Source organism: Pongo abelii, chromosome 13 (assembly GCF_028885655.2).
Source record: "Pongo abelii isolate AG06213 chromosome 13, NHGRI_mPonAbe1-v2.0_pri, whole genome shotgun sequence".
Lineage (NCBI taxonomy): Eukaryota > Metazoa > Chordata > Mammalia > Primates > Hominidae > Pongo > Pongo abelii.
In genome coordinates this window covers 101,856,311-101,872,129 of record NC_071998.2, presented here as the reverse complement: position 1 = coordinate 101,872,129, position 15,819 = coordinate 101,856,311, and the positions used below count along the sequence as shown (strand labels likewise).

The following is a 15,819-nucleotide window of genomic DNA, read 5'->3' as shown; positions in this document are numbered from 1 at the left end:
CTAACACAAAAGCTAACACTTGTGTTAACACAGACTTAAATACCCAGTCAAAAACACATATGTACAATGACATAATTTTTTTTTACATGTGAAAAACACCTACTCAAGCTGAATGAGAGATGAGTAAAGAAGAGATGAATGAACAAGAAGTGAATTTAAATTAGGAATTTAAGAAAAAGAAATATTTTATTTGAAATGAATGACAATGAGTATCAATGATAAGTAACATGGTAAGCTCCTCCAAGTATCTACTTATACATGATTATGAAATCAAATGTAAAAGCTAAGAATAATGTTCCAAAAATTGAGCATATGCAAATAAAATATAATTGAACAATACAAATATGGTTTATAATTTCAGATAAAGTTTCAAAGAACAAGTGTGGAAGATTCATACAATTATGCTAATTTAATTAGGTCTACCCTGAACACCTTATTTTTAAAGTTACAACTTTCTCCTCTCCCTTTGTTATTCCTGGTCTTCCTTAAAGCATTCCTTTTTTGTTTTTCCATGACATTTAACACCTTCTAAAGTTACATATAAGTTGTTTATTACGTTCATTAATATATCCCAAATGCCCAGTGTAGTACTTGGAGCCCAGAAGGAGATCAATAAATATTTGTTGGACAAATAAAATTCCATGTCATTCATGAAAAGAGGCACACATCATTGAATGACTGCTTATGTTAGGTTGGGGCAAAAATAATTGCAGTTCTTGCCATTACTTTTAATGGAAAAAAACACAATTACTTTTGTACCGACCTAATAATTAGAAAACCATGAGTGATAGCATGCTTTTAAAAATCTCACAAGCACGTAGAAGTAGAATATAAAATGGTTGACAACTTCTGGACTACTTTGATTAATAAAGGCAGAGACTTTTTCAAAAGATATAACAAAAAAATGAAGATCAAACTTACCAGTTATCAGCAGTAAATTCAATTTTAGTTTAATATTTCTTGGTGCAAAAAGCAGGAGTCAGAATTGCAAGAAAACATTCTTGGAAACACAATTGTGAAAATTTTGATGCATCACTATTAAACTATTGGATCAAATAGATAATACTCATTTAAGAGCAGAAAGAATTGAACATAAATATATGAATTTTGTATGTTAATGGAAGAGACTAAGTCTTTATAAATGCCAATTTTTATTATTATATATGAGAGAAAAAACCTCTATAAAATATTAAAATGTAAAACTTTTTAGATTATATTTTCTTACTTCAATGGGAACAAAATATTTGATGATGAGGATTTTAAAAAATAACATTTTTTCCAATAAAACTACTTATTTAAATAACAATGGGAATTAGAAAAAAATTTTAAATGTACACTGCGAATGACATAGATTTAGGAAATAATTAACTATGATTTTCTAATAAATTTAAAATTTCAATGAAAGGGATTTTTTTCTTTAAAAAAGGTGAATTATTTTCAATATTAGAAAGAACATCTGTGGCTCATGCATATAGACTGATCTGGGACATAAATGTTGGAAAGTTAATAAATGTATTTTGTGCTAGCACACAAAGATAAAATTTAATTTTAATTCTTGTAAAAATTTCTGAAATTTCAATTAAGAGTAGAATCTAATTAAGATTTAGTTTTGTATTATATATAAACTATATATAATAATTTGTAATTATTTATAGACCATATTTTTCCATCAGAGGAACCACAATCAATCAAAAATCTAATAGAATACTGTAAAGCAGTTGTTGCGTATAAATATAATAAAATGAAATGGCTTTATTAAATAGTAGTAACAACTTGTTAACAAATAAAATGGAAAATACACATTTGTTGGCAAGGATTAATGATTTATAATTGATGAGACTTGATTCCTCTCAATAATTAGGAGGTATAATACCAAACAAAATTGGAATAAACTACAAATTGTAGGAATAAATTATTTGGTTGATCCTTTATGTCTAAAGCTGGTATCTGACTTTTTTGTTGTGGTTGATGAGTCAGTCATCTTGAGTGGCCTAACATTTCTATACTAACTTTCCTTTTGATACTGCAGTTGTTCAAATTAATTGCTTTATAATTCTTAGGCAGCATGAAGGGGAGCTTGACCCTACCTACTTCTTCACATAACTATTTCCATCTCAACCACACAAATAAAAGCTGCAATGAAAAGGAACAAACCACTGTTACGTGTAGCAATATGGATGAATATCAAAAACATTATGTTGAAAGAAAGAAGTCAGACACAAAGCAGTACATATTATACAATTTTATGAGTATGAGATTCAGGAACAAGCAAAACTAGTTGTCAGAGAAATCAGAATGGCGATGCCTTTAGAGATAATGGGAAGTTGATTAGAAATGAGCATAAGAGGGCTGGGCGTGGTGGCACACGCCTGTAATCTCAGCACTTTGGGAGACTGACGCAGGTGAATCACCTGAGGTCAGGAGTTCGAGACCAGCCTGACCAACAAGGTGAAACCCCATCTCTACTAAAAATACAAAAATACCTGGTGGCAGGTGCCTGTAGTCCCAGCTACTTGGGAGGCTGAGACAGGAGAATTGCTTGAACCCAGGGACAAAAAAAAAAAAAAAAAAAAAAAGGAAAGAAATGAGCATAAGAGAAACTTATGGGTGGTGAAAACATTCTACGTCTCGATTGGGGTAGTGGTTACATTGTTGTATACTTTTGTCAAACTCTGAACTATATGGTTAAAAGGGGCACAGTTTCTTGTATATAAATTATACTTCTATCAACCTATCAACTAACTACCTCAAAAAAAGAATACATTTTTAGAAATCTGATTAATATGATCCAAAAAATTACATAGTTCAACTCTAAAATGTAAAAATTCTAAAGAAATTAATAGCAGTTTTATTAAAATAAGGAACAAGGGAATTAATTGCATCCCTATGTTTTATGGACATTCTAGCCTCCTGTAAGAACTATATTATAATTAACACACTTGCAACAACAGCAATGACTATAAAACACACCTAGTCATAAATTTAATTAAAAAAAATGTAAGAAAGAAATCATCAAATTTTACTAGCAGGCATAATACAAGATCTACATAAAAGGAATGGCATACCATACTCCTAAATGAGAATACTCAGTAATGTAAATATAGCTCTGTGCCCTAAATTAATTGTATAAACTAGCATCATTCTGATCAAATTCTAAATGGTATTTACATGTGGACATTGGCAAAATGTTTCTAAATTTTATATTTAAAAATAATTGTATAATAAGTTATATAATATATATTAATTATTATTATAAACTATAATTATAATTATTATATTAATTATATAATATAATATATAATTATAAATTATATTAATTATATAAGTTATATATTATAATATATAATTATATCGCTTATAATTAATTATAATATTAAGCATTATATTATTAATATAATAATTAATTATTATATTGATAATTATTGTTAAGTTAATATATAATTATATAACTTATATAATTATTTTTAAATATGAAATTTAGAAACATTTTGCCAATGTCAACGTGTAATAAAAATAATTATATAATGAGTAAACAATAATTTTTTAAAAGATGAAAACCTGTGAAATTCATAGCACAAATTGAAATTAATTATAAAGACAGTAATTAAATCCAAAGTCTCTAATGCAAAAATAGAGAAACCATCAATGAAATACAATGAAATAGAATTCAGAGTACAGAAATATAGATATAAGTAAATATAAGTAAACACACACCTCAGTAGTGAACAACTTTCTGGGTTTTAGCAATGAAAGTACTGTGTTCTTTTCTTATACTATGGAGTCTTGTGGGTTTTGTAATCAGAAAACCACAATGGCTGTCACACACACAGAGAATTTTTCTAATCTAATTATTATTTCTCTCAAGCATCTGTTCATGGTGTTGAGCTGATTTGCCTGAGTGTCACTGTGTAAGTATGATAACTATCCCGTGGCCACCACAAATTATGTTAGCAGTACTAAAGGAAAAGCTAATAGAATCTACTGTCACTTTATTTTGCTGATTACATTCTGTTTATTATATATGTGCTACTTTCTAGCAAAAGGATTTTCACTGTTGAGCAGTACATCAAACAAACAATTTAGGAGAATCCTATAAAGAAGCCCAAGAAAGAGAAATCTAAACTAAAGAAGTGATAATTAACAGAGGCACTATTTTTTCAAATAACTGCAAGGACAGTTGAAATAGCATCAGTATTTCTTAAGTTCTATTAAAACAAATTTTACTGCCCCTCACCCAGTCTTCCCGTTTTTTTTTTTGCAGTAATTTTACTTTTTCTCTCCTTCTCTTTCCCCTTCTTATTCTGTCAATGCTGAGGTCCCTAGAGATTTTTAGATAATGTGCCTGATCACAATACAATCTTCTTAGATGAATAAACAAATTATATTACTCTTATAGTGTCTCCAAACCCTCAAACTTTGCAGTAAATTGAGGAATACAGAACTCTAATTTAATGACCGTACTGTTGTTATTGTATGCTAAATAGAGAGTGTCCTCAAATTATTGCAATATTTAAATAGTTTCTGGTTTTATCAAAATAGAAGTGGAAATGTGCTGTGTTGGGTGTTGTCATGGGGTTTCCTCAACGGAAAATTCAGGAATAACAATATCTATCTAGTTTCTCACATATTGCATGAGTGTGATTTTTCCTTTAATCCTCTCCGTTCTACTGTGCAGATGAGGAAACTGAAGTTCAGCCAAGACCACACACATCGAGAAAGCAGAACAACAGTATTTGAACTTTGTTCTATTTAGCTCAAAAACTAGATTGATTCTTTTTCTTCTACATAAGAAGTAATTAAAGATGAAGATAACTCTATCGAACATAAATTTATCAATTTCAATATTTAAAAAGTATGGGAGTTTAACAGAATATCTATTTATAATCTAATTCCCTCCTATAACCACCCAAATGAGGCAACAGCATCAGAACTTAGAATTTTGGATGGAATGTACTTTAAAATAACATTCAGAGATCCTTGGCATGATCTCATTTATTGACACATAATGTACAGTTTTTATTTTCTCTATCTTGGCTTACTAATGAGGTCCATGTTTAAGATTTCTCCTTTCATCTGATAGAAATCTGGGATATTCATGGATATGATAATAATGTGAACAATAACAAGAGTAATGGAATACTACACCATTTATGACATTTTCTAGAGGTTCTAAGTACTTGTATTTTAGGTTCTCTTCAGTGATTTACATGGTAGAAATTTTGTCTGATTAATTACCTCCTATTTGTTTCTTTGTTTGAGACGGAGTCTCAACATTCAGGCTGGAGTGCAGTGGTGCAATCTCGGCTCACTGCAACCTCTGCCTCCCCAGTTCAAGTGATTCTCCTGCCTCAGCCTCCCGAGTAGCTGGGATTACAAGTGCGCCACCACACCCGGCTAATTTTTGTATTTTTAGTAGAGATGGGGTTTCACCGTGTTGGCCAGGCTGGTGTTGGACTCCTGACCTCAAGTGATCCACCCACTTCGGCCTCCCAAAGTGCTGGGATTACAGGCATGAGCCACTGCACCCAGGCATTAACCTCCTATTTTGGATGAAAACCAGCTTTTCCTTTTACTGTTGCACATTACAACATTTTTCAAAAACTCTTTCTGTTGTGCAGATAGAAAAATGGAATTTTTCCTTTGACTTATTTTTGAGATTTTACCTGCAAATGGGAATAGGAGTAGGCACTACTCCAGGACTGCACTCCTGGAAGATGTGGTTACACAACAAAGCCTCAGCAGCTGGCCGGCAGACTGGGCTCACTACTTTCAGTTCATTCCAGGCCGTGTGGACCAGTAGCTCTTGGGCCTCCTCAGGGTCCGCATAGGAGGTGTTGAGAAAAACAAGAGCATCTTTTGCCAGGACTGCATTACACACCTCCCCTCTGTACTGGGCGCAGTAGCCTTTGTTATCTTTCTGTGGTTTACTGAAAGAAGAAATGAACAACATTTCTAATCACATGCTATTTCTTGGCATTCATTCGGCTTTTCTTTTCTTTCTTTTTGTTTTTGTTTTCACATCTGTGTCACAGAAATAGGAGAAAATTGTACTAGTAAATTGGTTGACATGCTCCATTTGAATATTGTCTTCATTTCCAGCTGCAATTATATCATCTCTAGCTACTCCACAGGGCTATTGAGAAGGCCAAATGTGACGATAGATGTGGAAAGCTTTGGGAACTATAAAGGACTGAATAGATTTGGGTATTTTTATTATTTTACATTATAAATACAATCCGACTATTCTTAGTTAATAAGCTGATATAAGCAAAGATGCATCTGGAAGACATTTCATCATGGTGGTTAACAAATAATTGAGCATAATAATAATTGCTCTCAGCTAAAAAGTTTGCAGCTTTAGGAACATAGTTTATTTATGTGTTATGATAGGTTACCTTAATTTTTTACAACATATACATCTTTGCAACACCTTCCATACTCAGATTCTCTCACTCACACATCTTCCCAGAATTCCATTAAAGAAAAATAAAGTGATGTAGGGAGGAGAAAGCAGAAATATGGCTTCCAGAGGAGCCAAGTAGCACCTTCAGCTTTGCTGTTTTCTCATCGTGTCTCATCACATGCAAAGTCAACTGGTCACCCAGTGCCTCAATGATCTATTCTGTTGAGTGATGTAAGTAATTACTCTGAACTCGGATGATGTGTGTTAATGGGCCATATATCAGGGAGAAACCTGTAAACGCTAGTGCTAGCACAAACATAGGATTAAAAACTTATCTGCTGTAATAACTGAAGACAACTGGGAGAATGGAAAATGCTGCTGGTACTCTCTTCACACATCTACTTGTTCCCTTAATGTAATGCTGGGAATTATAATAACTCATATTCTCACCTGACAAACATATATTGAATACTTATTATGTGTAGGCACTGTGATGGTCTCAGTATATTCTTATGCCTTCTATCAGATCTTCCATAGTGTTAGTAATGACAGAAACCTCTAAAGTTGTATTCTCATTTAGATTTGTACAACTATTGAATTTAGTTTTTCATTGTCTTTATATAAATAATTTAAAATAAGAAAATTAAACTAATTAGAATTTGTGTCAAATTTTAAAATTGTTACGTGACCCCAGTTGAATTTAAAAAATGAATACTATAATTACAAACCATCACTGGCAGGTCTTTAAAGCAAATTATTAGAATGAGATATAATACATTCAGGTAAAACAATGAACTTCCAAGAAACACAGCCATACTTTAAAACAATATTTTGTAATATAGAGTCTTCCTTTAATTCATACTGGCCTTTTTCTAATTTGCCAACATGATTTTTACTGTATCCCTTTGTTTGTTGGGGATATTTAAAATGAAGGCCTTGAATAAGAAAGCACAAAACTCCATGAAAACTTTCTCAAGGTAAAGGTGAGAAAACCCCCAGAGAAAATTAGACAGAAACAAGGATGCTGTTGTTGAGGCTCAGTAAACGACACCCCAAAGTGAAGGCCTAAGAAGCAGCCTCAAACAGATCTTCTGCCCTCCTGTCTCTCCTATCCTTCTTCCCTGAGGCAAACCTTAGTTACCAGAATCCCTCTTCTCCAAGGCAGATCATAGACACCAGAACGCCTTTTCCTCAAGGCCAGCCATAAAACCTAAACATTTACTTTACCCACCCCTAGCTTTTCTGTGTAACACCTGGCCATAAAGAAATCACACCCTCATTCTAGAGGGATCCTATCTCTTGCCTGGGTGGAATGAGTGCTGTGCAGAGGGGCTGAGAAAAATCTGAACAGGCAGGATGGGCTAGTTTCCACACTCAGCTTGTCAGCATTAGATCATACGTTTTGTGTCTAATCATATTTCTACACAGCTGTACATACTTCATTGAACCTAAGCATAAAATTGGATTGCTTTGGCTGAGTGTGGTGGCTCACACCTGTAATCCCAGCACTTTGGGAGGCTGAGGTGGGTGGATCGCCTGAGGTCAGGAGTTTGAGACCAGCCTGGCCGACATCAAGAAACCCAGTCTCTACTAAAAATATAAAAATTAGCCGGGCGCGGTGGTGGACATCTGTAATCCCAGCTACTCGGGAGGCTGAGGCAGGAGAATCACTTGAATCTAGGGGGCAGAGGTTGTGGTGAGCTGAGATTGCACCTCTGCACTCCAGCCTGGGTGACAGAGTGAGACTCCGTTTCAAAAAAAAAGGATTGCTTTCCCTATATCTGGGGTCTTCATTCTGAAGGGTCCCATGTTATGTAAAATTGTGATCAAACACATTTGTTATGCTCTTCTCTTGTTAACCTGTCATTGTTATATAGGTGTCAGCCATGACTGTTAGGATGGGAAGGAAAGGAATTAATCCCCAACCAGCTTCTACACTGTGCTTTAAGAAACTATATAATAAGGAGTAACCAGAAATATCTCAAACTGGTTTACAAAATGGTCTCACATGTTGACGTAATATCTCGGCATAAAGGGGGATGAATAAGAGCATGTGTGACCCTTTACACTTAACAGAAAAAACTCCACCGTGTAAAAATTAAATATTTCTCAGTGTCTCTGAGCTGAGAATTATTCATGCAGGTTTTGCTGTCATGTGTTAACTATTCAATGATGCTGTTACTCATTTTCCAAGAGTATTTTTAAAAATAATAAACATTCATGATGTTTCCTTTAATTATAAATCAAAACACACTTTTTTAAAAAATTGGAAACTAAGAAAAAGTACACAAAAGAAAAATTAATGAAAATAGCTTCAGAGATAGGGATTACTAACAATCAACTATCAATGAACCCCTCTGTCTGAATTTCTGCTAGTATTGAATCCTCATTAGTTTTACAGCATTAAGTATATAATGCAAAATAAAAATGAAAAAGAAAAAAAGACAATAGGTTTTGAATAGAAATGAGAAGATCTTGGTTTTAATTTTGCTTTTTCTTCCTAACAGCTTGATGACTGCTAGCCTATACAAACCCTTTATGTGCTGGGAAAAAACATACACATACAAAGTATATGATTATTATTAGTTTTCTACATTTCATTTCTATGATGTTCCTAGAATGATTAAGGACTTGGCTTTGGTATTATATCGGTGCTTGGATTAGCTCTAAAAGGTAAGGCACACACAAGACTGACTACCTATCTATCTATCTATCTATCTATCTATCTATCTATCTATCTATCTATCTATTTATCTATCTATCTATCTAAATTTATATATATCTGAATTTGTTTATCTGTCAACTACCTATAGTTTCGATGTTTCAACCACTTCCTTTTCCTCTCCTCTTGTGCAGAAATATAAGCCTTAAATTTTACACAGTGATCAAATTTTAGATGCAAGACACAGAGGCCAACTGGGACATTTTGTCCCTCAATCCTCTAAATCTATCACTTCAAACATTTTTAAAAGGCGCTCACAGCAAGAACTGGGGAATGAGATAAATGCAAATAATTTCCATTGGTGTCTTCTGTTGTCTTTTGTAAGTGACAAGACCCCTCTATGTCCCGCTAAAGTTGTGTTTCTCTGCCTGCAGTTCGTGGTACTGCTGATGGGGCAACACTAGAAGCAGCTGGTCCTGTTGCTCATTAGAACCGTGGGACAGAGGTCACAGGGATCCATTCATAGAATGCTGGTTATTTCGGAATGATCAGCCGGACTAGCTTCTAAAAATGCTAGTTAATATTGCACATGGAGCCAGTCCCTCTCTTGCCTCCTTACAATATAAACTCAGTTGACTTCTCTTTCAGAAAAGTTCCCTTTCTTGTAGAGGCAATAATGGATATTTGATCTCGGATCTCCTTTTCAACTTCTTTTATAACAGACAACCCTATGTGGTCAAAGGGAGTATATAAAGAATTCTCACTGTACCTCTTACTCCTATTTCTCTCTACTTTGAAATGTATGAATCATATGCAATAGAACATTTTAAAATGTTATGTTCAAGTTTCTCTGAGGGAGATGTCTACTCCCTTTGAACACATAATACTTTGTCCCAAGGGCATTCCAGATGACCAGCCATGGCATGTTTGCATTATGACAACCCCATGACTCTAGTGGGAACTCCACACCTTACTTCCCTCCCTCCCTAGCACAGGCACACTTGACAGCTGTACCTCTCCTCTGCTTCAGACAAATCTTCCCTTTTTTAGCAACTGCCTTATCTCTCCTTGAACATTCCCAACAAAGGTAATGACAGATACTGTGCTACCTCCAACCTTCAAAGCAAACGGAAACTGTTTCTGTTCTTTCGTGTCTAGTGTCTTTGTATATAATTTATTCTCCAAGGCAGGGGTCAGCAAGTACAACCCACAGGACAAATTTGGCCTGCTGCCTGTTTTTTCAGAAGGAGGGTTCTTAAATGGCACTTTTATTAATTTTGGTTTAGATAAACTTTATTCTGCTAAGGCAGTAGCTCCAAAATCGTTAATAAAAATTATTAAAACAATATTTAGATTAAAAAATGGACAAAGAATTTTTTTCTTTTTTTTGAACTAAGAATTTTTGATACCACTTTAACACATTGGAAGGCAGTCAATTATGACAAATCACTATCCCATATACTTAAAACTGGTTTAACTTTTCATATAATGTGTATCATGATTTTCACTGCTTTTCAGAGCAATATATACATCCAAATGGTATTTCTTAAGACTTTTTTAACAGTAAAACTTTCTTTAAAAAGTGTTTTTAGCTAAAAAAAAAACTGTATTTTTTTATTGTGTACTACATGATGTTTTAAAACATGTACGCATTGTGGGATGACTAAATTGAGCAAATTAACAAATGCATTACCTCACATACTTACCATTTTCTTATGATGAGAACACTTAAAATCTGTTCTCAGTGATTGTCAAGAATACAATACATTGTTATTAATGATAGTCACTGTATTGTACTCCAAATCTCTTGAACTTATTTTTGCTATCTAACCAAAATTTTGTATCCTGCTGCCTGTTTTTAAATGTAGCCTATGGGCTAAGAATGCTGTCTTAAAATTAATTACACTCCATAGAGTTTTATGAAGATCAGTTTTAAAAGTACTGCAAATAAAACACTGTAAGTTGCAAAAGGTTATATTGCAAGGGATACCTTCTTATATATAGGTTAGAGCTATAACGGAGAGTTTGGCAGTTCTGGGTTCCATTTCTAACTTTATCATTTACTAGCTGTGTAAGCCACTTGAACTCTCCAGTTCAAAGAAACTTTCTTAGGTTTCTTTTTTTTTTTCTGTAAAATAGAGATAACAATAATACTTATTCCATGGGGATGTCTTGAAGATAGATTTAAATAATGCATGTGAAGCTCAGCACAGTGCCTGATCCATAGTAAGTATTCAATAGAGGTTATCTATCTTTCACTTCATCATACTTACTAAAAGGATTAGAAATTAGAAAGTTTTTAAAATGTTACAGTGCTCAGCAAATAGGAAACACTCAATAAATGGCATGTCAAATAACAAAAACAAAACACACTCCACTGCACTCCAGCCTGGGCAACACAAGACCCTCTCACAAACAAAAACAAACGAAATCCCTACAAAACAAAACATTGGAAACACTGGTACAATAACAGTTTCTTACCTCCATTCTATTAACAGGAAAGGAAGTTCCCACAGGAAGTCAAATTAAAGGGGAAAAGAAAGAACGTTAGTACATTTTCATCTTATGCTTTGGATGAGATTGTTTTGATACTACTGATCTCTAAGTTTCTGAAAAGTTCTCTGCTTCTGCTAGGAGGCCAGATTCTGCATTAAGGGGCAGATTGGGAGGAAATTAAGAAAATATTGAGTATCTTTAGGAAGCAGGTTCTTTTCAAACTGAGTCAATCATGGGTAACATCCACCAAGGCAATATCTAAGCTCAGAATTTCCCTCCATTAGCTACCCAGGGACTGTACATTAAGAAAGCAAGATGTGGAGGTTAACAGAGAAGATGCGTAAAGCAGACTTAGAGGGAAAAAAAAGAAAAAGAAGAAGAAGAAGGAGAAGGAGAAAAGAAAAGAACATGCAGAGGAGAGAGGGCCGAAGAGAAAGTAGAAAGTAGGCAATGGTTGTTCTCATAGACCTGGCTGCCTCAGGGGTGTGTGCCCTAGGTAACTGCACGGCATCTGCACTCAGAAGGGCCTCGGGCTTAATTTAATGTTCTGCTGTCCCTACCTTGAAATCCTTACTGTTTTTTGAACACCTAGCCCTGAAAATTATGTAGCTGCCCATGCTCACGGATATAAAAACTCAGGGCTCTGAGGAAACTATGCCTCTCCTCTGGTGGTATGTGATTCCCAGGACAAATGGCCCCATCTCAGACTCTCCCAAGGCACGAGAATCCTGGCAAGGGTGTGATATAACCAGCATTTCTGAATTATTCCATTTTCTTTCTTGTAAATTAAAAACTTCACAGTCTTTATTAAGTGCTTTATGGTTACTTCGTCCTGTCCTCTCAACCCTCATTATGAAAATAAACAGTAAAATATATGCTTTGTCTAAAACCAATTTGCCATATTAAAATTTCTCCGGATGTTGAGGTCTAACTCCGTTTTGAAAGTTTTAGATCCATTTCGGTGTTATTTTTGGGGGGATTTTTAAGGGCTCTAACATGAATTTCTCTGAGAGGTCAATCTTCTTAAAATACAATGAGCTTGCATTTCTAATCATTCTCTTTTAGATTTGTGAGGGTTAGTAACTACAAGGTTTTTATAACTTTGAGTGTATGACATTTTTGAATCTTTTTTGAATCTGAGCTTTTTATTCAATGATCCTGAAGAATATTTTAACTTTGATTTTAGGTTCGGGGGTACATATTCATGTTTGTTATGTAAGTAAACTTGTGACTCGGGAGTTTGGTGTATAGATTATTTCATCACCCAGGTACTAAGCTTAGGGCCCAAAAGTTGTTCTATTTTTTTTTTTTTCTAATCCTCTCCTTTCTCCAACCCTCTATCATCAGGTAGGTCCCAGTGTCTGTTGTTCCCCTCTTTCTGTCCATGTGTTCTCATTATTTAGCTCCCACTTATAATTGGGAACATGCAGTATTTAGTTTTCTGTTCCTGCATTGGTTAGCTAAGGATAGTGGCCTCCAGTTCCATACATGTTCCTGCAAAGGACATGATCTTATTATTTTTTATGACCACATAGTATTCCATGGTGTATATGTGCCACATTTTCTTTGTCCAATCTGTCATTGATAGGCATTTAGGTTGATTCCACATCTTTGCTATTATGAATAGTGCTGCAACGAACATTTGTGTGCATGTGTCTTTATGGTAGACTGATTTATATTCCTTTGAATATATGCTCAGTAGTGGGATTGCCGGGTCTAATGGTAGTTCTGTTTTCAGTTATCTTAGGACTTACCACACTGCTTTCCACAGTGGTTGAACTAATTTACACCACCAGCAGCAGTGTATAAGAGTTCCCTTTTCTCAGCAACCTCGCCAGTATCTGTTATTTTTTTATTTTTTATTTATTTTGAGGCGGAGTCTCACTATGTTGCCCAGGAGGGAGTGCAGTGGCGTGATCTTGGCTCACTGCAGCCTCTGCCTCCCGAGTTCAAGTGATTTTCCTGCCTCAGCCTCCCAAGTAGCTGGGATTACAGGCACGTGCCACCACACCTGGCTAACTTTTGGATTTCCAGTAGAGACGAGGTTTTGCCATGTTGTCCAGGCTGGTCTCAAACAGCATGTGTTATTTTTTGACTTTTTAATAATAGCCACTCTAACTGCAGTGACCTGGTATCTCATTGTGGTTTTGATTTGCATTTCTCTAATGATTAGTGATATTGAGCATTTTTTCATATGCTTGTTGGCTGCATGTATGTCTTCTTTTCAAAAGTGTCTGTTTATGTCCTTTGCTCACTTTTAAATGAGGTGTTTTTTTTTTGCTTGTATGTATAATTTCCTTGTAGATTCTGAATATTAGATCTTTGTCAGATGTATGGTTTGTAAATATTTTCCCCATTCTATAAGTTGCCTGTTTACTCTGTTGATAGTTTCTTTTGCTATGCAGAAGCTCTTAAGTTTAATTAAGTTCCATTTGTCAGATTTTGCTTTGGCTGCAATTGCTTTTGGCATTTTCATCATGAAATCTTTGCCAGTTCCTATGTCCAAAATGTTATTTCCTAAGTTATCTTTTGGGTTTACCATTTTAGGTTTTACATTTGGGTCTATAGTCCATCTTGAGTTAATTTTTGTATATGCCGTAAGGAAGGGATCCAGCTTCAATCTTCTACATATGGCTAGCCAGCTATCACAGCACCATTTATTAAATAGGGATTATTTCCCCATTGCTTGTTTTTGCCAGCTTTGCCTAAGACTAGATGGTTTTAAGTGTGTGGTTTTATTTCTGAGCTGTCTACTCTCTTCCAGTGGTCTGTGTGTCTGTTTTTGTACCAGTACCATGCTGTTTTGGTTACTGTAGCCCTGTAGTACAGTTTGAAGTCAGACAGTGTGATTCCTCCAGCTTTGTTCTTTTTGCTTAGGGTTGCCTTGGCTGTTTTGGCCCTTTTTTCATTCTATATGAATTTTAGAATAGTTTTTTTCTAGTTCTGCAAAGAATGTCGTTGGTTGTCTGATAGCAATAGCATTGAATCTATAAATTGCTTTGGGCGCATTGAGCAGTGTTTTGTAATTCTTATCGCAGGACCTTTCACCACCCTGGTTAGCTGTATTCCTAGGTATTTATTCTTTTGTGGCAATTGTGAATGGGATTGTGTTTCTGGTTTGGCTTGGTGATTGTTGGTATACAGGAATTTACTGATTTTTGTACATTAATTTTGTACCATGAAACTGCTGATGTTGCTTAACAGCTCAAGGAGCTTTTGGGCAGAGACTATGGGGTTTTCTAGATAAAGAATCATGTTATCTGCAAACAGGGATACTTTGAGTTCCCCTCTTCCTATTTGGATGCCTTTTATTTCTTTCCCTCGTCTGATTGCTGTGGCCAGGGCTTCTAATACTATGTTGAATAGGAGTGGTGAGAATGGGCATCCTTGTCTTATTCTGGTTTTCAAGGGGAATACTTCCAGCTTTTGCCCATTCAGTATGATGTTGGCTCTGTGAAACCAATTTCTTTACCTCAGCAGAGCTTTATCAGGTTTTGGCAGAATGGAAAAGTCATCATAGATGGTATTAATTTGTTAACACCCCACTGGCATTTTGAAAACTGGTTTTCAAAATTTTATGATTCTTACTATAAATTCATTTGGAAATGATGCATCATTTTGCTTTTTAAAACTTTATCAATTAGGGCCAGGCATGGTGGCTTGTGCCTGTAATTCCAGCACTTTGGGAGGCCCAGGCAGGAGGATCATTTGAGACCAGGAATTCAAGACCAGTCTGAGCAACATGGTGAAACTCCTTCTTTACAAAAAATACAAAAATTAGCTGGGCATTATGGCACACACCTGTAGTCCCAGCTACTTGGGAGGCTATGGCAGGAGGATCACTTGAGCTCAGGCAGAGGTTGCAATGAGCTGAGATCACACACCACTGCACTCCAACTTGGGAGGAAGAGAGAGAGAGACTCTGTCTCAAAACAAAACAAAATAAAACCTTTATCAATTAGATATCTTGATAAATAACATGGAATGGTGATCAAAAGAAGGACCCATTTTTCTTTATTCTTTTAAAATACGAATACCTCACTAAACAGAAATGAGCTCTGAGAGTATGCTAATTTGGTTAATGCATACATATGTGTATATATATATATATACATACATGTAGAGTTCATAGACTCTTAAAGGAAAGTAGCAAGGAGGCAATAATAAAAGGTTCATTTTTTAATGGAATAAATTTCATTCCACTAAATATTTTTAGCAGAAATTCAAAATTGTAAAGAAATAGACTCTTTTTTTGACA

General features: G+C 34.9%; 1 protein-coding gene across 1 annotated transcript in view; it reads right to left on the bottom strand.

Moving 5' to 3' along the window:
• MUSK (muscle associated receptor tyrosine kinase) overlaps positions 1-15,819 on the bottom strand; it is a 130,041-nt gene that overhangs the window by 22,357 nt on the left and 91,865 nt on the right. The window contains exons 8-9 of the mRNA XM_054520440.2: positions 11,547-11,553; positions 5,664-5,927 (exon numbers count right to left, since the gene is read on the bottom strand). Of these exons, the coding sequence (XP_054376415.1) occupies positions 5,664-5,927; positions 11,547-11,553 (271 nt within the window). The remainder of the gene's footprint in view (positions 1-5,663; positions 5,928-11,546; positions 11,554-15,819) is intronic.